The sequence below is a fragment of the Calidris pugnax genome, unplaced genomic scaffold (genome assembly GCF_001431845.1).
Source record: "Calidris pugnax isolate Ruff unplaced genomic scaffold, ASM143184v1 scaffold141, whole genome shotgun sequence".
Classification (NCBI taxonomy): Eukaryota; Metazoa; Chordata; class Aves; order Charadriiformes; family Scolopacidae; genus Calidris; species Calidris pugnax.
In genome coordinates, this window is record NW_015090902.1 from 2,728,592 (window position 1) to 2,752,310 (window position 23,719).

At 33.9% G+C, this 23,719-nt stretch overlaps 1 protein-coding gene across 2 annotated transcripts in view; it reads left to right on the forward strand.

The window, feature by feature from the left end:
• The window catches only part of CSMD1 (CUB and Sushi multiple domains 1), a 1,104,383-nt gene that overhangs the window by 796,293 nt on the left and 284,371 nt on the right, over window positions 1–23,719 (forward strand). For both annotated transcript variants that reach the window (XM_014948981.1, XM_014948982.1), the window contains exons 11-12: window positions 820–923; window positions 7,781–7,893. In XM_014948981.1, the coding sequence (XP_014804467.1) occupies window positions 820–923; window positions 7,781–7,893 (217 nt within the window). The remainder of the gene's footprint in view (window positions 1–819; window positions 924–7,780; window positions 7,894–23,719) is intronic.

A 23,719-nucleotide genomic window follows, 5' to 3' on the forward strand; every position in this document is an offset into this window, starting at 1 on the left:
AAATTGGATCCAAGTATTGTTTTTAGCCACAAAACGGGATAAAAGTTAATTGCATTTTGATGCAGTGCCTGAAGTTGTGTGAATCTGCCCAAAGGTATCTGCAGATTGAGTATAAAGATAAATGAATAATTTTGTGGAAAATCACTGTGACTCTATGCTGTATGTCAAATTGTCTGCAGAAACCTTGACATCCAAATACAAAAAGGTGCAGTGTACAAATGTATACACACCTATAACCTGCTACTACTCATCAATACAGAACTCTAAGAAGTGCTTGTCTTAGTGTTCTTCTGTACAAAACTGAATCCATCATCATACTTCATTTAATCTTATCAAATTTGAGTTTCACTAAATTATAAATACTTTCTCAAACAATTCTGAGGGAAACATTTTTAATTTTCTGGACAATTCATGTGTGAAATCATAGTTTGGTCTTAGTAATTTGTGTAAGGAAATTTCTGCTTCTGTATGTCTGTGCACCAGCCTCCTCCACCTTCTTATGAATTGCTAGCTCATACCTGCCATATTGTTATTGTATAATTCAACATATGAGAATGTTTTCACTCCATATACTTCCAATATTGTGCTGTGTAGTTTTTATATAAGGTCTTCACATAAGACCTCCCTCTTGCTATTAGTAAATACAGAAGTTTCTCCACCTCTGCTTTTCTATATATTTTTCTCAAATCAAATAATGACATCATGAGTGAGTGCTTCATGACTTGACCTCTGGTAGCCAAATAATTTGTTCTAAGACTAGAATAGACCAGATAACCTGTGGGTATGCTTTGAAATAACTGACTTATTTAATTTTAATAGGTCATAAAGCTTGCTTTTGAAGAATTTGAACTGGAAAGAGGCTATGATACTCTTACTGTTGGAGATGCTGGGAAAGTTGGTGATACCAGAACAGTGTTGTATGTGTAAGTACAGAACTTCAGCTATTCTCATTGGAAATTTGTTGTCATATTTTGTTTCTTCTGGGTAAGGAGATATCTCTTTAACTTTGTGATTTTAATATATGTAATTTGTTTATATAAAGTAAGCTTAAAATTTGAGTACAGTCAAAAAAAAATGTTCATTATAAAATTCACTCCAGACCTTTAGTAGCATCTTTATAGGCTTTTATATCAGAAACTAAAAACTGCAGAGAACTGATTAGATTTTTTTTTTAAAAGCAAAAAAATTTCTTTTAAGAAACAAGTACTATCTGTACAACCCAAATTGTATTCAGAAGTAATTAATGCAATAAAAAAAGGCTTAGATTTCAGCAAACAGAAAATACAATTTGTGTAAAATAAATAAAACATGTATTAATTTCAAAATTTTTATGCTTATAATTGGATTTGTAAGCAAGATATTCATGAAAGGACATAGGCCGCTGTTAATAAAGTTAAACATACTTCACCATTTAATATAATATAAATGTAGGAAGTGTAGGATCTACATAAATTTTAAGGAAACTTCTTAACTAGATATCTAATCTTAGCATATAGGTCTCTAACACTGTCTGGACTAGTGGCAGGAATAGAATCCTGTACAGATTGATTAATCACATCTACCGTAACCACCGCGTTTTGGTTACGTATGCGCATTTTCCTTCCTCTGGGATAGGAGCTTGTGATCTCAAGGTATTTCAGTTGCAGCTTTTAGAGGGTTAAGTTAGCATATGAATCCTAATCAGAGAACATAAAACAAAATTATGGGGTTAATAAATCAGCAATGACTAAATCAATAATTTTAATTGTTTTTTCAATCAATAATAAAAAAGAATCACTAAACAATTTTATATTTTGATGTTTTTACATACATGTAAATTATTGAAACGTTTATTTTACATAATTATAAACATTTGTGCACTTAACACCCACAGAATTTTTTTTAAATTAATTAGAATAATTTCGGATGGACAAGTCTTAGGACAATATCTTCATTTTGCTCATTTGCTTATGAATCTAATGGCTATATCTATCTAATATCTATTAATGGCTACCTTCTGGACTATGATATAAAATATAAAGTACATAGTACATTTGCATGAAGTACATGGTTCTTGTCTTGCAATAACAACTAGCTATTGCTGAGCAAATTGAATTCCATGTTCCGAGTACCTGAAAAAGAAAATAAGAACAAAAACACAACTGTTTTAGGAGCTTAGACTTTAAGTTAACAAGAAAAGACTTTACGTGGGAGTAAGAATTTCAACAGTCATCTTTATTTTTTCTTTTATTTTGCAGACTGACTAAATATTGCAACACTCTTTCTGGGGATGTTAATTTAACTGATTTTGACTGACAGAAGGGTTTGCAATTTCTCATTTTTGTACTGGGGTATATTTTGGCTTGCAGGGATCCCAAAAGGTTTTGAGTTTAGTACATTTGGTACCCCAAAATTGTTCATTCTTATTGCTACACTGTGAGCGTAGCATATCAAAGTTTGCCTTTTCAGTTATCAAGCAATTGTCAAATTTCTTTTTTTTTGCTTTTCTATTTGAAGGGATTTAGCCTGTAGCTGTATACTCCATGTTTATTTTCCATGACAACCTAAAAAAAACACCTTAAAAAAAATATCTAAAATAGTCTTAGCTCATATTAATTGCTATTTTTGGTATTTTAAGAAGTCATCCCTTACAAGCACATCACCTCCTATAACTATTTTTCACTTTAATAACATTTTGAAGATCTCTGTGGGCAGACACCCACTTCAGAATCGATCATTGGCATTTCTAGCAGTAGTACAATGTTCTCACTAGAGACGTGCAGCACTATTCTAGCCCTTCCTCCAGTATGATTTTTGACTAAAATTGCAACTGTCCTTATTACTCTATAGCCTATCACTTAGGATTACAGTGCAGTGTTTGCCAGTCCGTCTTTACTGTAAATTGTATCTTTGATGAAAACAAGGTCTATGAAATTCAATTTATCTGCCTTTTGCATTGCAACATTTTGCACATTAGCATTATCCTGAAAATCATGAAGTAAATGATTAATAACTTAAATACAGTATAAATACAGGAAGGCCCAAATAGGAAACCAGTGTCACAATAATTAGTAAAGGATCTGGATTACTATTGTGGCAGCATTTTTGCAGTTATGAAATGCTGGGTTATTATGAAATACATTGCATTTAAACTGCATCACAGGCACCTTGCTTTTGAGAAAGGTCTTCTGTGGATGCAAAGTAACTTTGCTCATAAAACACTAGGTCCATTTGTAGACTACATTACCATGAGAAAGCTCATAACTAAATGTCAAAGTGATTGTCTTACCAAAATTTTCTATTAGTTGGTTTTAATAACTTCTATTATATTTAATGAGGTTTGAGCAGCGCTTTGCAGTTTTTTTTATTCTTCTCAAGGGAATGAAGCAGCTTATAGCAAAGACTTTCCTGGCTAGATTTAATTTATAATTTCTCAGGATGTCTTAAAAAATAATATAGCTTTTCTTATGCTGAGCAACTTTCTGTTGGCAATGTAAATGCCAGCATTTCTGCAGAAATTCTATAAATATCACTGTAGAAACTCACGCTTTTCTAAAGCTTCATAGCTTTTACATTTTAGTCTGAACTAAATATGCAAAAATAAATACATTTCTAAATCCAAATCTCATTTCTGTGATATGAACCTTTCCACTCTGTATAAAATTGTCACGTCTGAACACACAAGTCTCAGCCTCATGCAAAATTTCCCAGCTCTCAGCTGCTACAGCACACAAGATAGTAGCTACTTCTGGGTGCTTTATTGTAAACTTAGACTTTATAATGAGCTCAGTTACACCAGGGTGTTTAGAAGCCAGCCAGCCAATGAACATTGGAAACTGGCTAATGGCAGGGCTATAAACTGGAGACCTTTAAATACTTCATGGGAAGAAGACTGAGGGAGTGACAAGAATCATGATATATAAATGATCAGTCCTAGCACAAGCTTTCTACAGCATCCAAACTCTCACCATTAGCAATTAGCCGTGTAACTTCAAAGCTGTAACATTACAGCTAGAAGAGAATAGGAAGGGATACTGATGTTTAAAAAGGAGAAAAAAAATAAAGTATAGATTATCCAGCTCCAATGTAATTTTTGGAAGAAAGTAGAAAAGTAATTAGAAGAAGTCTTTTAAGTTCATGTAAAATAACACTGAGGTGGTACAACAAACACTATGCTTTGATGAAGAGCAAAATATTGCAAATCAATTTAATGTGTTTCTACGACTGTAGTTCACATTTTGAGTAGGGATATATTGGGATTTAGTTTACTACAAATCTGAATTAATATTGTATAGCTCACTTTTTAGAAAATCTATCAACAGCTTAATTAATGGGGGCTATGCCCATCAATTTGATGATTTTTAACAATTGCTTCATCTGTAAGCCTTGTTGAAAACTTAGCAATATTATTTTATGGGATACGGATGCTGAGATGATTAGCTCTGGAAATACAGCAATAGAACTTACTGAAAATTATTCTAAATATGTTCAGGTGATGAAGTTTTGACTGCAGTTATTTCTCATATTTAACAGAATTTGGCTAGAAGCTAGTGACTACCCTTACAAAATAATTCACCAACAATAATAATCTGTGAGGTGAAGATTACTAGTCAGAACATTTTCTGCAATGCCTTGTCTTATGTTCTCAAATTCTTGTAAATTAAACTAACATGCTGCTTTAGAAAGTCTGCTTTGCCTTCAAATGCTATTATTTATATTTTTCTTGCAGCAGTTACATTTAATTTCTTTTTTTTTTGAAATTATTCCCTTAAAGCATGAATCTTTTAACTTTTCTTGTATAGAAAACTTGCATATTTTTTTCCCCTGATACAAAGAAGAATTCGCAAATTATCAGGTCAACCCCAGCTGCTTATGTCAGGTATTTCAGTACAACAAAACTTGCATATTTTTTTTTCCCTGATACAAAGAAGAATTCGTAAATTATCAGGTCAACACCAGCTGCTTATGTCAGGTATTTCAGTACAAAGACAACCGTCCATGACAGAGAAATGCTTTTTTAGTAAATCCTCATCCTTTTCTTCTATCCACACACAGTTAGGAAACTTACGGGGGTGTTGGGAAACAACCTACCCTTCCAGAACTGGGGAAAAAACAGGCTGCCTTTTTATATGTATCTCAAACATTATTGAATCTGACTTCTTGGTAACTTACTTTATTTCTCATTATTTAAAAAATTCTTCTTTCTGAATTTTTTAAAAGTTGCAAAATTTAGGAGAGAAAGTAGGTTTTGGTTTTTTGTTTGTTTGTCTGTTTTTAATACTATGTTGAAGTCTTTCTCCTGTCATTAACCAGGTAGTTGAAGTTAGTAGTGTAAAAAGAAAAATACAAAGCCAAGTAACATTAGGATTCTTTAGTGACACTTACTTCTTATCACAGATTTAACAGTCAAACTGTCAGAGCTTTAGTATGCAATATGGTTGCAAATAAGCACACAAGTAGCATAGTGACTTGTCATCTTTGAAAGATAGAACAATACTGTAAAACTGTTTCTTTAAAAGAATAAGTAAACCTGGACAAACAATGAAAAGGGATTTATCTCAAAGAAGGAAAATATGTTCACCTATTGAGAGCTCAATCAGTATTTATGATTGACTTTTAAAAGAAATTTTTGTTTTATACAGTAGTTTAATGTCACAAAAACAGATTTATTTACTTTTGAATGCTGTGCTTCATTCGGCTTACTTTATTGTTCTAATGCATACAAAACACATATATTTAAAATATTCTGCACAGTAAAATAACAAGAAAATAAAAGAAAATGCAGAAAGAACTCTAAGTGTTCACGTTTATGTGGAATGTCCTCAATTTAAAGGATTGCTTTCTTTTCAAATTAAAGATTGAGTAGTTAACATTTGTAGGAAATAGATATTGGAGCAAAGGTATTTGAATACATAGATGGAAAGTGGACACTGAAATTTTTCTTTGAAGTTGTAAGAGGGGGGGAAAAAAACATAATGAAAACATAGTTGTCATACACTTTAAAATTTATTTCACACCCCTGAAAATTACATTTCAAGTCTAAGATTCAGACCTCAGCCTTCAGGTATCATTCTTTAATTCATTACAAAACAGAAGATGGTCTTTTTCTTATCCATTTGTTTAAAAAGGTAGTAAAATATTTTAGGGATTCAGCATAGAACTCTTTAATCACATACTTCCTGTATTTTTAATAGGAATTTATTACTATTTTTATGATCATACTCAGTTTGGTGCCATGCTTGTGCCATCAACATTTTGAATTCGAGTATTTATTGAGACCATTTTGTGCTGTTGATGTGTCCTAAACTATATAGAAGTAAACAGCATTTCTACCCCTGGCCACCATTCTTAAAAGCCTGGCTCTGATTTCATTTGGATAACAAAGATGAGAGAGCAAAACAGGTGCAAAAATTCTCTCAGTTCTCTTTTCTGACCTGAGAGTCTGTTTAGAGTGCTGAAAACCTTGGCTTGAGGTTGACTTTCATAACTTCATCTTTTGCATCAATTGCCTCAACATTTTAAACTTCTTTCATATAGATATAATCTAGGATTGTGCGTCTCCACATGAAATAAGTTTAGCCCCAGCCAGTCTGTCTGAATGTCTGGTCTCCAGGTCTCTGTTTCTGAACTTGCAAACAATCTTCTTGCTTGAGAAATTCTGTTTCTGGGGCACCTTGTCTCAGTTTGGCATGGTATTTATTTTTGGTATGGTATTTATTTTATTTATCTCACATATATTTTTTTATCATAGTTAAGGCTGAGAGTTGGAAGAAAGACAGAGAATCCAGTATGTGACCCATGTGAGCAAAACACATTTTACATAAATGAAAAAGTCATTACTATTTCCTTACATCAACTATAGTTAATGCAGTACCTGTATCTTCCATCCCCAAAGCTTCTGATACATGGAGCTCTATGTGGAGTTCAAGGCAGACGTCCTCTTCTAGTGATGTATTTTGTTTTCATATCTGATACCAGCTTAGACAGAGATATTCTGCAGCCACATTTTATGCGTGACTCTTCCCACAACCTTTTGAAGGACTGCAAAGCTATCACAAAGATCTGAACATTTGTTCAGATACAGTACAGGAACCTGATTACATAGTGGACATTTTTCATTATGAGTATGAAAATAGTTAAGAAGTAATATACAAAGATATTTTTTCTTACTTATTTTTTTGACACACATCTTTTTGCATTAAGATACCAGAATCATAGATGTAAAAAGGAAATTACTGAGAAGCCTCTAAGGTTTTATGGTGGGGTTCACCAGTTTGTCTTCTGTGTGTTGTATTGAAATGTACATACCTATACACAGTTATCACATGTTATTGTACGAAAAATAGCAGTTTCTGCTTAAATTTAAGAGATCATTGTGAGTTATTTGAATGGAGTAAGTTCTGGACACGTGCTGTAAGGTGTGCAAACCAGCCTCCTTAACTTTCAAAAAGCATGGCAAAAAAATCAATACTAAGGAATTGAAAGCTATTTAACTCATCTAGTCCCTCACATCTCTAATAGCTAATTACTTAATATAAGCTTTTTGTAGTGTTTAATCAGTGTTAATTTGAATGCAGTCATTTAAAATGTTGGGTTTTTTTCTTTCCTAAGATTTCACATTGTTCTAATCCATACAGAATAGTTAATTTTATCATAAAACAGCTGATCAGAACATTAGGGTAACATATTGTAAATAGGCCCAAATATTACGTTAATAGCTTAAAAGTTTGTGTTTTCTAGTAGCAGTAGTAGCAGCAATTCATGCCTATGCAAATGACTTTGCAATTTATCCAACATACAGGCTCACTGGATCTAGTGTTCCTGACCTTATTGTAAGCATGAGCAACCAGATGTGGCTTCATTTACAGTCTGATGACAGCATTGGCTCACCAGGATTCAAAGCTGTTTATCAAGGTACGAAACTAAATTGTTTTAAACTCCTGTGGCAAAGTCTTTCCTTATATCCCAACAAATTTATTTCAAATAAACGTTTAGCCCTTTCACAAATTTAGAGTTTTGATATTGTTTATTAATGGTTAATAGAGATATAGAATTGCAAATACCACAAAATAACTAAAAAGAATCTGAAGTTAAAAGAAAAGCTCTTGTTCTAGTGCTCTTTGCTTGAAGGTAAAATTTCTTTCAGATTTCTTTCTGTCAGAACTACAAATTTCTTTCATATTTGGAAAATTTTAAATGTTACATTCTGATAACATGTCTAATTGCTTACATTGAATATTATTTGAAAATTATGGTTAGTTTTCACAGACTTTAGTCAAAATTGCTATGTAACAAAAACAGTGGAACAGATATATTGTATTTGATTGTGAAAATTAAGATGATTACGGAAATTTAACCCCCCCCAAATTATCTAAATTACCCTTGCTTTGTTTGTGTTGTTTCTGTGTCAAACAGATGAGAACCTTGGCATACGCATCTTTAATTTTTCTTGATTGTGAGCTTCAGTTTGATACTTTCTGAGGTTGATTCATTCTTATAAAAAATACCTGATACCTGTTAGTGTGTATGCAGGTACTGATATATTCCATTTTAATGGGTTGCATAGACCTGCAGCTATAAAGAACTATTGCTTATTAACATATGGTATCACTTTTTGTTAATTTCCATATTAATTAGTTCACCTTCAGGACAAGGACAAAACCAGTTAATACTACTTTCAATATTTATGGCCACATATGCTGAAAATGATTTGATAGTAATTTTGTCAAAATTACTTTTGTACAAAATATGCTGCAAAACATTGAGAGACTGTTCCACTGTTCAGTAACTCAAAGTAACTTAATTAGAAAAGTGGGAATTCTCCCTAAACATTTTCCATAACTGAAGCACCCTAAGTGTTCCATTTCACCTGTAGATATCTTCCTGTTTCAACACCAAAATAAAGAGTGAAAACTTATGTAGATGTTAGCTTCAAGTTTAGTAAACTACACATTTATTGCATGAAAGCCCTTAAAACAGGCTCGCCTGTGCAGGTTTTTGTAAGTGCTGTCTCTGGGTGATGGCATATTGTGAACTCTAATGATGAAAGGAACAAGGGAAAATGCTTCCCAGTGGTCAGCCAGAAAACCCAGTGTTAGTTCTCCACACCACTGTCTTTCTACAGGTCATGTCTACATTGAAGCACAATAGTAATGATGATGGTGATTAGGATTACATTTTCACCATTATTTTCCCTTGTACTATATACTTTTCTTTGGGACACACTCAAACTCACAGTTGGTTATTCCCACTCATGGTGCTGATTGGAGCATTCATACTAGGTCAAGTGTTGTACATTCATGGGTTGTTAAGTTTCTGTGCGCATAAATTGTTGGGTAACATTTATTCATGATTTAAATCACTATTATCTGCTTTTGTATGCACCTTGTTTTGGTTTTCTCTAATGTGAACTTAAATCTACAAAACAAGAAGGACAGAGGGAGAAAGAAGGGGTGATTCTCATGATGGCAGTGGCTTCCCATGAGAATCCATCACAGCAACACTAAAGGGATTTGCAGGTCCATGGCCATGAGAATAACAATATAAGAACAACAAGACAAAAGAAGTGCCATCACAGAGGCTGTTGAAATACTATCACAGTTGTTTAAGTGCAATGTTACAGAACTGTGAGTATGAAAGCAGATCCAGGCCCATAGCATTACTCTGGCTAAGACATTAAGGTATCTTAAGACAGTTTATATAGTTACACAGCTCGAGTGTGCTGTGTTGCCTGAGGGCAATAACATATTCTTTAAGTTAATCCCACCCATTCTCATCCCTTCTTTCACAGTTTCATCTTTTTCACTTGTGTCATTTCTAGGGACCGTGTTTATTAAGACAATGTATTTTCTTTATAGAGTCCATCTGTGAATTACATACAGTGGAAATAGAGAGTACATAGCGGAAAGAGAGTATTGGCACAAGTTATGTATCTGACATTTTACATTTTTTCCTCAATCCAAAATTATGAACTTTATCTCATTGTACCTCTATGAAAAGTTCAAAATTTTAAATCTATCTGCTGAGTTATTTTTCTGCTATCATTTATCTTTCTGGTGTTTTTAATCTAAAGGTATCTTTTTTCATCTCTGAATTTGTCTAACTTATCAAAGAAAACTTATTTCATTTATGGAGTTCAACCTCTTACTTCTGGGGACTTTCTGAAAACACCTGAATTGTGAATTTTGCAGTAGCAGTGGCATCTCTGTTATGAAGCATATCGTTATCATTTGATGGTTAGATTCTGGCTTTCAGTCTTGTTTTACAACCAATTGTGAGTCACTCTGTGTTTTTGTAGTTTTGGAGATTAATTGCAGGATTATAAAATGTGAAATATTTACAATCGCAAAAGTGTAGTAAATGTCTGTAATATGAAGGTGAATTATAATTTTTATTTCTCTGTTTTACTCCAGTCCTCTCATTACTTTTATTAGAATTTTCTCATCTTCTTTTACTGTTGACGAAACTTTTATCCATCTGTGCTCTCAACGTATCTCCTGCTTTAGGCCAAGTGTAAAATCTTGTTCTGTCACGAGATACTTCAATGATTCGGCTTCCCCTTTGTTTAACAGTCAAAGAACCTGTCCAAAAATAGAATCTCATTATAATCATGAGAAAGTTAATGGATTGTGACATGTGACCTCAAAGACATTGTCTCTGCGATTGCAGCTAACTAAAAAGAAAGCAAACTGCAGGTTTTGATGGCTTATTCGTGGTCTACAGAGACACAGTACAGAGCATCCTTATTTTAATGTTTTTTACTAAAAAGTATGAGATTAGTTCAAAATTAGAAAATGACTGTTCACCCTCTTGGGCAATATTTTACAAATGACCAACTGGCCTTTGTATCTATTACAATAAAATCAATTTTTATATTAATATTTATAAAGCATCATAGTTTATAAAGTTCATAAACTCATAGTTTATAGAAAATTGTTACTTTAGCTGAGCTTTGTCTCACTTTAATTATGAAATGGAGAAGCAGTTTGATGATGCAATTCACCAATCCTACAATAGTATGTCCACCTAAAAATTGCATGAAATGATGGCTGTAAATTAATTGACAAGTATCACAGATTTTGTATACGAGTAGTAAATTTAATCCTGTTTACAGTTTGCTTAAGAGATTAAAGGAAGAACAATTCTTTCCATAATCTTATGTCTCATTTGGCTCACCTTGGCTCATCTTAATGTCAGAAATATGTAGTGCTACTAACAATATGCTGCCTGCATTCCTAGTACTCACTTTTTTTTTCTTGATTTTCAATACAGTTGATATTATTTTAAGACTAAGTTCTGTAGTCTGCCTTATCAGACAGGCTTTTTGGACCGTATAATGCAATCTGAAGAAGAAAAATGTGCAGTCTCCAATAGCTGGATCCACAAGAAAGATTTCAGACATAGGTCCCCAAGAAATAGTTACTAGTAATTAGTTTTGATTATAGAGGAATAGCACTGTACCTGTATCATTGTATGCAATGGAAGGTGAGCTATGGAAACACAGATGTTAAAAGTAATGTTGAGATTAGCTTGACGAAGCTGATAAACAGCTACTGTGTTATGATATTGTTCCTGTAAGTAATCATCATATATCATGTATTATAAAGAAATAATAATTTAAACATTACCTATATGTAGGTACATTATTAATAAGTAAAAGGCAAAATGCCACAGACAACCTTAACTTTGATATTAAACTTTCTAAACAGTATTAGAACATTATAGTTTTTGCACAACCAGAAAGCTATTAACTCATATTAAACAATTTAAAATGCTGAAGAATAATCTGCACCTGATGTTATTTTTCTTAAAAGGCTATTGTATAGACTGTATCTGAAAGTCCTTCATCCTCTGTTATAGATCCCCAGACATCTTAACAGAATGGTTCAATGCATTTCTGAAAGAATTCTCTGAAAGCATCTACAGTTTGTGCGAAAAGGCCAGAAATTAAAATTGTTCTGTCCTTGAAGAAAGAGATATATTGTAATATCACACTTAAGTTTATCAAAGGATCTACACTGAAATCCTCTTTCCATTGTAATCTATGACAATTTTCCTTACTGAAGCCAGCATGACCAGGTGTCACTCCATGAATTTTCGTTAAGAGAAAGAAAACAAAATATGCTATTATACATAGTTAGTGTCGCTAAAATGGATGTTGTCTTCTGCTATAGACATAGAGAAATTAGTGACACTATGTATTTCACAGCTGAGATTTCATGACAAAAAAACCTCATGATAAAAAAATGAGAAGGAAATTTATTCAGAGTAAAACCCAACAGATTTATGCTGTTGTTAAGGCAGTTTTCAGAATTCCAGTGATAGACATGGTTAGAAAGTAAAGGAATTAAAAGACTGAGCTGTAAGTTCCCATTATTTCCCATTATTTCTCTAATATTATTGTTTTGTTTTGTTTTACCTGCGTATTTAGTAAGGTTATGAAAGACTCCAGTGTATTTCTCCATATCTCACATTTCTGAAATCCTCATGTGTCATCTCCTGGGAGACTAAGATAACCATGCAAAATGGTAATCTTGTTGAAAGTTGTTGCCAGTTTCTCTTGCTGAAGTTGCTTCAGTCTGAACATGTTTTTAATATGCATTAGAGCAAGGCCTGGTATCTTCTGAGCCTTCTGGTTAAATTGATTTAGGTTGACCAAAAATACTTATTTTAAGTGAGTAAACTGTTTATTGAAAGAAATTTTTCTGAGCTGTAACTCAAATTGCAGTCTTGCAAATACAATGACTCTGAAATTTGATTTTTTTTTTAATATTACTGTATATATAAAGAACAACATAATGTGTAGTAGAGGTAGTGTGTGTAAAGTGTAATCCTGAAGATGAAACCATTGTTAATATCAGCATACCACCATTTTGAGGACACAGTTTAATCTTGTAACACCGACAGGAAAAAGTATATTTCTACCAATGACTCATTAAGACTGTATTTTTACAAGGAAGCTGGTCATGGGCTAAAGTAGGGACTATTTTTATATATAATAGGTAAATAATTTTTCATTAAAGTGATTCTTAAATCATGCAATTTTTTTTTAAATTACTTTTCTCTTGGGCTGCATTTCAATTGTGTTTTGACCACAAGTGAAGATTACTCATGTGCAAATTTGCCCAGCATCTTGTGGTCTGAGGTAATATTTAGGCAGATTTGAATCAAGAGAAAGATTTGGTTTATGCCATTTCTTAATGTAGGTCCAAGCATATATTTATGTGTTATATGGATGAGATAGACATAGTTGTTGCCATGCGTATCCAGGTCAGGATAATGTAACATGGCAATATGACACTATTCTTTGTAACAATGTCAAATAGTGATATCAGATCAAGAAGTTGGCCCTGGACACCTCCTTGACAGGGCCTAGAGTTACAGCCAAAAAAAAAGAATGATAAGGTGAATAATGTGCCTGATTTTGACTTATTCCACTCATGTCATGGGACTGCCATATCTAAAACCAAGTTCTTCATGGCTGTTAAGGTCCAAGGTGGATTGTCCAGCCAGCTGATCATTAGGCTTCTTCCGTGCTTGTGTTCCCATCAACCGTACCACGTTGACATAGCTGCAGATGACAGTCAGCTTAGACTTTTAGGCATGAATGTTTTAGAATTTTATTAAGCTTGAGATTTTTCAGCCATTCAAGCCTGTAAGCCTCTTAGTCTGATAAAAATATTTAATCTTCTGACTTCCAGACTTCTTGATAACCAATATAACAACATCTGTTTTGTAGCTTGTTTAGAACTCGCTTTTTATTCCTGCCTTTGCATGGTTATATCAACTAATGAAGTTATTTCACTAGGCTATCCTTTAATTCATAATAGCATTATAAAAGAAATATAGTGACTCAGTGATATAATCCTGAGCATTTTATATAATTTTAATTTACTAAGAATTCTTGGAGATGTCAGGAAGTATATCAGCCCCTGCAAGCAGCAGAAAATGTCAAGTTTACAACCTTAATTTGTATTGACGCTCAACTGAGCACTAAAGCTTTAAGCTCTTCATTATGGTGTTGTTTGGAACAAGATACTTCTTTCCTCCTGAGACCAGTAGAAAAATACCGTCAAAAACATATTTCAGTTGCTCAGATAAATGTCAGCATATCATATAACTATTATACTTAGTAAACCTTAAATCAATGCAACTTTTTACAAACACACAACTATCTTATAAATGTCATTGCACTACTGATATTGATATAAAGCATTGTTACTACTTGGAGATTTGATAAAACCTGTGCTGAATGAAATTAATGGGATTTGGCTTTTCTAGTCCTCTCACAATTAGATATGCGTTCAGGGAAATCATTATGTACAGTTTAATCTTTGGAACGAAAACAACTCATAAGTCATTCAAGGAAAACTTTGAGCTTCCTATTTTACTCTAGGTTTCTCTCTTTTATCTATTTAATGTATATTGCTTTCTTTTTGTATTTTGTTCCTGTGTACTATAATTCAGACAAATGATTCAAGTGTGGGATTTTGGACGACAGGCAATAAATGTATTTCATATTTCACATGAGTATTTTCATATGTTAAAGCTGTTTGGTTCTCTGGAGAAGTGTCAGAGTTTCACCGTAAGGTATGAATGAATGTGTTTGTGGTGCCACACAGTGCAGGTTTGTTTTGTGGATGGGCAAATGTCAGTCAATCATTTTCGGACAAGAAACCTTTCCTATATATCTGGCCTTGTCAGAGTATATTGTTCAGTTAATTCTACAGCGGGCATTTTGAAGTTTCAACATCCTTGAGCTTTCTTGAGTTACTAATAGAGTGAAAGAGGTATGCAAAGTTACAGATAATTACTGCAATTGTTTTAAAGTAATTTTTAATAGTGGAGAATATCTTTGCCTGAGTTTTGTATAATGGTTGAGGTGGCAGAAAGAACCCACTTTTCATCTAGAAAATACACATGGACTTGAGGAACATCATTATCATGGTCATACGCTTCAACTGGTTGAGTGCATTGCGTATTTATGTATTAGCAGGCTGTAGTGGGTAAGCTCAAATTTCCATCTATGTCACTATCTTTTATTAAACAATTGCAAACAACAGAGGCTTAGTGAAGAGTATGGAAAAGGGTAAGCATGTACCACTACATAACTCTTTCTTCTCCCTCCTAAATTAACAAAATAACAAAACCAAAAAGTCCAGATTGTTGGAGTACAAATTTGTTAAATTTTATGCCTTTTTTATTTTTATATTAATTGCATAACTCTGCTTCTAATGTCCTATTTTTACTTTATAAAAGCATGTTTCGGAGTTTTCAACCAGGTCTTGGTATCATTATGCTCAATTATACTCCACAGACATAAAATCAATGTCTGTTATTCTGTTTACTTCTGGAAGGTATTTCTTTGCACTTTGTTCCTTCCATTAAAAAATAAACAAACAATGGAACTGAACAGCATTGAATCTCAGTTGAAAAATCAATCCTAATCTTTTCTTCTTAGCAGATACAGCTCAGTAAAAAGTTGGACAGAACAACTTAATCATTTTAAGTAAATGGAAATTTGCAATAGCTTTTTGCCAGTTAAGACTTCCTTCCTTTGCTGTCTTTTTGATACTTGTTTTTAACATAGAAAATGCCACCACGAACTTAGCAGTCCGCCTGCGTTGCCTAGGATAGTCCTTTCACTCTCTTAAACCAAAATTATTCTAGTTTCTTAGTTTCTAGTTCAAAATTCTAGTTTCTTATATATTTCAAGAAGCGTTGAAATACTCAGATTGTTTTGTTAGAATCTACAACTGAGATGTCTAGCATTCGTAAGCATTCTTTGCTTTGCATAATTTGTGAAGTTTTTGCAAATGATAGTCCGAAAGAAAGATGCATCATAGCTAGACAGCAACAGGTAAGATGTTATGAGGTTTTCTTTTGAGCAGCACTATGATAAATTCTTATAAAAGTACTTGATTTTTGTAACAGTTTTGTACTCTGTTCACTAGAAGGATCAGGAGATGAGAATTATATTGCCTTTTAGTTCTGAAGCCTTTTGATGCGTGACACCTGCATTCTCGTTACAGAAATCAAACTCTTGATTTTAAATGAGCAATGTCAGTCTTTCATATTGTCTTCCCAGTGGCACAACTTAGTTTAAGGTTTACTTTCCTATCTATGTTACTTTAAGTAACCATCCTTTTGCTGTGGTGAAGGCAGAATTGTTTAAATGATGTGATGGCTGATGCACCTTGGACTGTATTCGTAGAATCCTTTAGGTTGGAAAAGACCCGTAAGATCAATGAGTCCAACTGTTAACACTGCCAAGTCCACAAATTCAAACTGTGGTTCTCTTTGAGTATATCCTTCTGAAGAAATGTGTGAATAAGCTGTTAAAAGTGATGTTATCACTGAAGTCAATAAACTCTAAGGAAAGCATCTTGCTAAATATTTAATTTGCTTCTGTAAGGCAAAATACAATATTACTGAAATTTTTCTTTAAGCAAATATTTATCTAGAAATGTAGGAAAAAAATGTTTTTTCTAGCCCACCAAAAATTAAAAAAAATAAAACACTTTATTTAGGATGCAAATGATTGACGACAGTCTTCTAAGAGTAAGACCTTGGCTGTCACAGGATTTTCTGTGTATATATATCATAGAATGGTTCAGGCTTTGTAAGAAATATTGTAGGAATTATGATTATACCTAGTTTGTTAACTTTTTGCTATATTTTATTAAGTAGTATTTCTTTAAAAAGAAAAAAACCTCATTTGTGAGAATGAGAAAACACCTTCACTGAGCATCCTTCTTCTGACAAACCTGTATAAGGCAGTCTAGGACCAGCTGAGAGAGACCTGAAATGCCCAGAGCTGGAAGGAGCCTCACAGCGCAGCAGGGGCTGGGGACCCCTTCCAGGAAAAGGGAGATAACAATTCTTTTTTTTTTTTTTTTTCCCCATAAAGTCCCAGAAGAGACAATGTGGAGTTTGCTGCAACCCAGAAACTGCCTTGAGACCGCATTTGTATTGCTAAATAAAATGTGGCCAGGGACTGGCCTGAAAGAGGGGCCTTCCTTACCCACAGACAAATTGTGTGTGTGTGAATGTATTTGTATGTGTGTGCCTTGGGGCAGGGCAAGAGGATGTTGAGTGTTATTTCAGTGTGTTCCCGATGTACATGTTGCATTTCAGGCCATGATTCCTGTTTTCTGAGAGTATGTGCTGAACGCTTTGGGATGTGGTGTGGTATATCTGAAGATATAAAGCCTGTGGAGTGGTGCTGGAGGGCTTTGTAGGTTACAGGGATGAAAATTTGATGCAGTCTTGTCCATCTAGTCTATTGGGAATGGTCCCTGGTGCTTGCTGTCCCCTGAATCATGACCATGCAGTGTCTGGGAGAGCGCTGGTAGACATCAGCAAGAAGCATGCTAAAGCTTATGCAGTACGGGTGGTTGGAGATCAAGTGCTCACCCTTGTCCCTGCTTTATTTAGCAGTAGAGCTGGCCTAAGAACAATCTTGGAGGAAAACACACAGCAAGGTCACAGTGGGAACAGAGACAACTATGTGCCAGCTCTTTTCTCTTCTTTCTTTACATATTTCCAAGAACACCTCTTTTTTGCTGTCTTTTTTTTTTTTTTTTTTTTTTTTCTTTAAGCCTTCATGTTTCTTTTGGTATTTCTCAGTGAAAACATACAGTATGTTTTTAGATATCCTTTATTCAATATCAGTCTAAATGTGTGGTGTTATAGCAATACCCAGGTTAATTAATACCTGTTGTTTAGTTTCTTAAGTTTTTGAAATTATTCATTTGTGTAACTTTATCATGAAATTGTCTTTCTTTTCCTAGTTACGGAGATTTGTGTTTGTTGTGCGTAAAGCGGAGAAGGGACGAGGAGGGAGAGAGATTCTCCACATTTTCCTTCAAGTGGCTAGTCCTGGTGGGGCACAGTCTTTCCATAGCTGAGATGCAAGCCCATAGGGTGAAGGTGCAGAGGGTATAGAGGCTCTCTTCAAAGTGCTGGAGCTGGCAGGCACTCTAGATACACAGTCGGTGCCTCCATGTCTGCCCGGTCCTTTATCCCCGAGGTGCTGGGATATGCCATCGGTGTGCTCCATACAAACCTTCACCGCACTGGATGTCATCTGGATCACTGGAGGTCTGATTAGTGCCCACCTCACTGTAGACCTCCTCCACCACTGCTAATTGCCAGAACATTAAGTAAGCTTATTTTGTAAAACTGGTGTGTTATAAATGATGTAATGGGATTTATTATAACCCACTTAATGATATTTTTATATAGTAGATTCAATTTAGCAGTTGCTGAGGTTAAAAAAATCTGGAAACTCTTGTTCATATGCATTTTTCCATCTTTTTAAGCGAAACTAGACTCTTACTATAATCTCATTAAAAGCAGTTAAAGCTTTTAGAAATTTGGTGAAGCTATTATTATGCTTTTTTTAAAATGCTTTCCCATGAAAAGATAAAAGATAGTCAGGTTTGGGTCACTAACCAGTTTCTATGTCATTTGTGTCTTTATTATAGCATTTATTTAATTTCTTAAATGTCACTGATGATTACTCAGTGCCAAATGGAAATAATTCCTGAAGTCATATGATTTCAAATGGACAATTACATTTGAATCCCAAATACTATTAATAACAGATTTCATACTGATAGTTGTTACTGAAGTAATATGTATGGAAATATAAAGCAACAGCTTAATTTTGTTCATTCAGGCACAGATATCTGTTAGTAAGATCCTCTGTAAAGAATTGATTTCTTTCACTAAAGAGTTACTTCAAAGTTCTTCAATACTTTATTCTTATGAAGTCCTTTCACCAGCTGTGTGATTTATCCATTCCGCTCATAAACAGACATTAATTTCACACTTTGACTGAAATTGATTTGATATGTGAACACCTCCACCTGTTACAAAGTCAGCATATCCTCCAGAGCAGCCTTTTTATATTGCTCTCTTGCCTTATTAGCAACTTAGATTAAAGGAGGTTATTTTTATTCAAGATGAAGTAATGATTTATCTTTACATTGCTGTGAAATTTGAGAAAAACAATAGTTCATAATAAAAAGCGTTAAGAACAATTTTTTAGGCTTTTTTCATTTAATTTATTTGTTGTATACATGGTAGTATATAAAAGTAAGATTCATTTATTAAATGTGTAAATTGCTGAATTAGGTTAACGAAAAGCTATAATGTTATCTAATTTAGTATTGTATCTAAACACTTCTGAGTGTGCAATGCTACTCAGTTTTATTTTAGTCATGAAGAATTAATGGCATTTACTAGAAAATGTTCTTCTAAAATGTGCAGTCTTGGTGTTTTCTGACCATAGCTCATAGAACATTGTGCAGTGAAGGTTTCTAAGTGCGAAGTGTAATGAACTTCATTAAATGGAGTTTTTGTGCAGATGAAGTATGTGCTGGCTGGAGGTGAAAAACATCGTATTAATACAGCAAATGATGTAGTATATTTTCAGAAAGAAATGAAATTTGGAGACACCTTCATTAACTGCAGATTTGGTCTGTAATATGATCTTGCAGCTTTAAAAAGAAATGTCTTTTATGGTATTTTTAATAATTTGGGGGTTAATTACAGACCAGTCTTCTACTTCCTCATGCCTTCCCCTCTCCTCTGACTTTCCAGGCCACCATAGCCATGGCCAATACTTTCTTGAGTAGGAAATTGTTCATCCTTCATGGAAAGATTTTAAAAGAGCAGTTCCTTTACAATTCATTTGTAGGTTTGCTATTAGTATAATGTTTTCAAAGGATCTGTATTTTTTCTTTCAGTGTCCAAGGAATATTTTAGTGCTTAAGGAACTTTTAAAAGGAGAATACTATTTACTTTTAAAACAAAATCATTACAGTTAGAACGCACAAAACAATGAATGTTTTGCAGCTATTCTAGCAGTATCAGTATATAAAATAAATGAAGTACATGACTGTGTAAATACAGGTGTAAACTGGTTCCAGTCTATGTCTCTAGGTATGCCTCTTGATGTGTTTTTCCTCTCTTTGGAAAGAAAAAAAAAAACCAAGTTATGATCATTTCCCTGAGATAGTGAGTACATTGGGGTTTTTTTATGTGCCAGGGAGTGGTATTAGAATGTGCATATTTGCATGGCCTTCATCACAGAACTAAGAGTTCAAATACTTTAAAACAAACAAAAAAAGAAAGGAAGCTATAGACCTTTTGGACTTTTCCTATCATCTGCTCATTCACCATATTTGTGTCTAACCGAAATGGTCAGTCTTTGATGGTTCTGAGGTCTTACATTTTTGCCACTTTTTATATTCTAGCGTTTATATGGCCTCTGCATGAAATAACAACAAATGCTTTGTACAGTTACCTTTATCTAGAACATGGTATAAAACTTGTATCTGCTGGTGCTTCTATTGTGTTGTGTAAGTATGCTGCAGAAAAGATTACTGAGTTTCACTGGGTAGCATTTCTCAAGCTCATTCAGCTTGCGAGTGAACTTTGTTAGACCCATGGTTCTAAATACTATCATAAACAGTTGCATTTGGTTCAAAATCTAATCCACTGCTTGAAACCACTGCCATAGGTTCCCCTTGTGCTATTTGGCTAACAGCAATATGTAGGGAAAAGAGGAGGAATTTTAATGGATTTTAGCAAGAACTGAATGTCAAAGAAAATATTCAATTTTATTTTTTTTTTTAAATTTCCATTCATTCTCACAACACGCTCAAGAAGAGCGGGCACAACTTTGTTGAGATTCTCTCCTCATCTGCCAGGTCTGCAATTACATAAAATAAGCTGATATCTTTGGGAAGAGAAGGAAAGCATCTCTTCCTTAAGTGCAGCGCAGCCTCACAGCTGAGAGGATGGGAGCAAAGAAAGGAAGGTGGCGCAGCAAAAACCCTGTAATCATACAAGATATAGAGAAGAATTACAGGAAGCTCTTTGTAAATGGCAGGGAAGGGGGGCACATGCAGTAAAGTCTCAAAGTTAATCAAGGGGAAAAACATTTTCTTGGTGATTTCAGTGAAAATTATGCAAGAAACGGTAAAAGTTGTTGGTCTGAGTCCAGCCCTGGAGTGGAGGATTTATCCTGCAAAGATGGAATATAGGAATTTGGGGCCTAAAGATTTTTCCTCCCTCCCTCCCCCTTCAGAAGGGTATTTTTTTGAGCAGCATTTCCTCCTCCTTGCTTCTTTACTGAAATAGAATGAGGTAAAATCAAGTTAGTCAGAAGTCCACAGTGTGCTAAAGTTAGTACATTCAGTTGTGGTGTAATCACCTTTCCTATTTCAAATACTACCAAGGCATCTGTGTCCCTCTTTATCCATATTCATGGATAGCTTTCAAAGCTAACATTTTTCATTTGAGCAGTTACTGCTTCCATAACCTGCATTAGAAGCATACCGACCTTGAAGCTCCAACACAACCCACACATGACATCCCTTATAGTCTTACATTTTGTTTCATGAAACTGGACACATCACTCCTGGTGTCTAAAGAGGAGGAACATCCGTTGTAAGATCCAAAAGTGAGTACTCAGGGAAAATAAAGTCTTCCCATCTAATATTAATTTTATTTTACAAAATTCTCAGCTTCCATAGGCTTGAAATTTTGATGTTTGTTTTTTTTCTTTGAAGAGTATGAGAAAAAGCAGTGCTTATATGGGTACACATGCACAATAAAACATGTACACCTACAATATATGTCACAGGGCTATAGCACCTTGAAAATACTATGGCTACTATTGATTAACTATTATTCTGTAATATAATTTGTGTAACAAATTTTTAGGATTGGCCTAAAGAAAGAATATAATTAGCTAGTTGAAGCAGTTCTGTTGATTAATGCTAACTCTTTATTCACTTTTATGCTTTAAGATATTATCATTCTCTAATTTTAATCCATTTAATATGTGCTAAATTGATTTTCTGTGATGCCAATTCTTAATTAGGATGTCATGTGTTGCGAATTTAAATGGTTGAAAGAAGTCCAAATATATTGTGTCAACCAGGTTTATAATCCATAAACCATATTGTTTGTATGACATGACCAATTTTCCGCAAAACCATGTTAACTGGTGTTAATTATATTGTCATCTTTTAACCCTTTAGAAATACACTCCTGTGTTGGCTGTTCCATTCTATTGCTTAGGATCAGTGTTGGCTTTACAATCTTATAATTACATTGGTCAATTTGCTTGCACTTTTATTACATTGGTAACACATTGATTCTTTTTTAGACAACTGTCATGTCTTCTTTGCCAGGATTTAAGATAATTTCAGGTAAAAATGTTCAAGGATATTCTGTTGTAAAGGAAGATAAAGCATATCACTTTCCCAGTTTGAGAGGACAAATTATGTACACGTGCATTTGTATAATTCATTGGATCCTCTTTTCTACAGTTTTTGAGACACTTATTACATGTGACCTTGTCCAGTCAGCTGGTACCTCCCTTGTCCTCCACAAGATCTTGAAGATAATTGCTAATAGTTCATAGAATGCTTCATTTTAAGGACTTTAATGTGAATTTAATTAGGGCCTGTTGCCTTTAATATGTACATTTTCTAAATAGTCTTTAACCTGCTTTCTTCCTATCTTGCCCTTTACTTAATTTTATTTAAACTTTTGTTACCTGACTATTATTATCTTTTGGGTTTTTTGTTGTTTTTTTTTTTTTTTTCTGGAAATGTGAAGAAAGTATTCTTTTTTTCTCCTTTCCTGCTAGCTATTTTTCTTCCTCTTACATTTAATGACTTTCTACAAGCTCTTTTATTGTCTTTTGCTTCGTTCCATGGTTCACCTTTTCACAAGATTTATCCTTACGTTATTCTGATAGTTTCTGAGGCAGCTGCACTTGCTTTTTACTGTACTTCCTATTTTCTACCATAACATGCTAACTTACATTCTACAGGATATCTTTGGAATAACTTTTGTCCAGGACACTGCTCATGCTTTTGTATAGACAGGCTCTACTCTTTCTGTTAGAAAATAAACATGAACTCTGAAATTTAAACAATATGATGTTCCTTGTCACAAAACACTTATAGTAAAAAACTCCAGTGAGACTGAAAGCCTGTAGCATGTTGATACTAGATAATAATGAATGTTTAAGGAAAAAATGGTGAAGTATATACAGTGATAAATCAAGAGACACAGATAATCCCAGAGTACTTGCCCTGTTTCCAGTGATGCACGGCTCAAGTACTTTTTGTCTTTCAATAAGATTTTCTTCCATATATGTCCAATCACTTTTTGAATACATATATTTCACCTCCCAAAAGAAGAGATTTTCAGGCTATTTAACTGGTCCTCAGCTATTCAGAAAAAGTAACTTTCATCATTTTTTTTTTTTTTCTTTCTTGGTTCTAATGCATTCTGTTTTATATGGAGGAGCCAAACTACTATCATGGTTTTGGCTGCAGTGGGGTTGACTTTCTTGCTAGCAGGTGGTGTAGTGCTGTGTTTTGTATTTGGGATGAGAATAGTGTTGGTAGCGCATTAATGGTTTTGGTGCCAGTGAATGAATTCTTTGTTTTGCTTTGCTTGTGTGCATGGCTTTTGCTCTACCTCTTAAACTGTTTTTATCTCAACCCACGAGCTTTTTCTGACTTTTACCCCCATCCCAACCTGGGGGAGTGATTTTGCTGTTTGGGGTTAAAACAGGACAACTACATACAATATTCAACATGCAAATGAGATAGGTTGTTTTATGATGTCAGAATACTATTTTCTTTTTTGGTCACTGTTCCATTCCTAGCAATTCCTCACATTTTCAATAGCTTACAGTTTCATC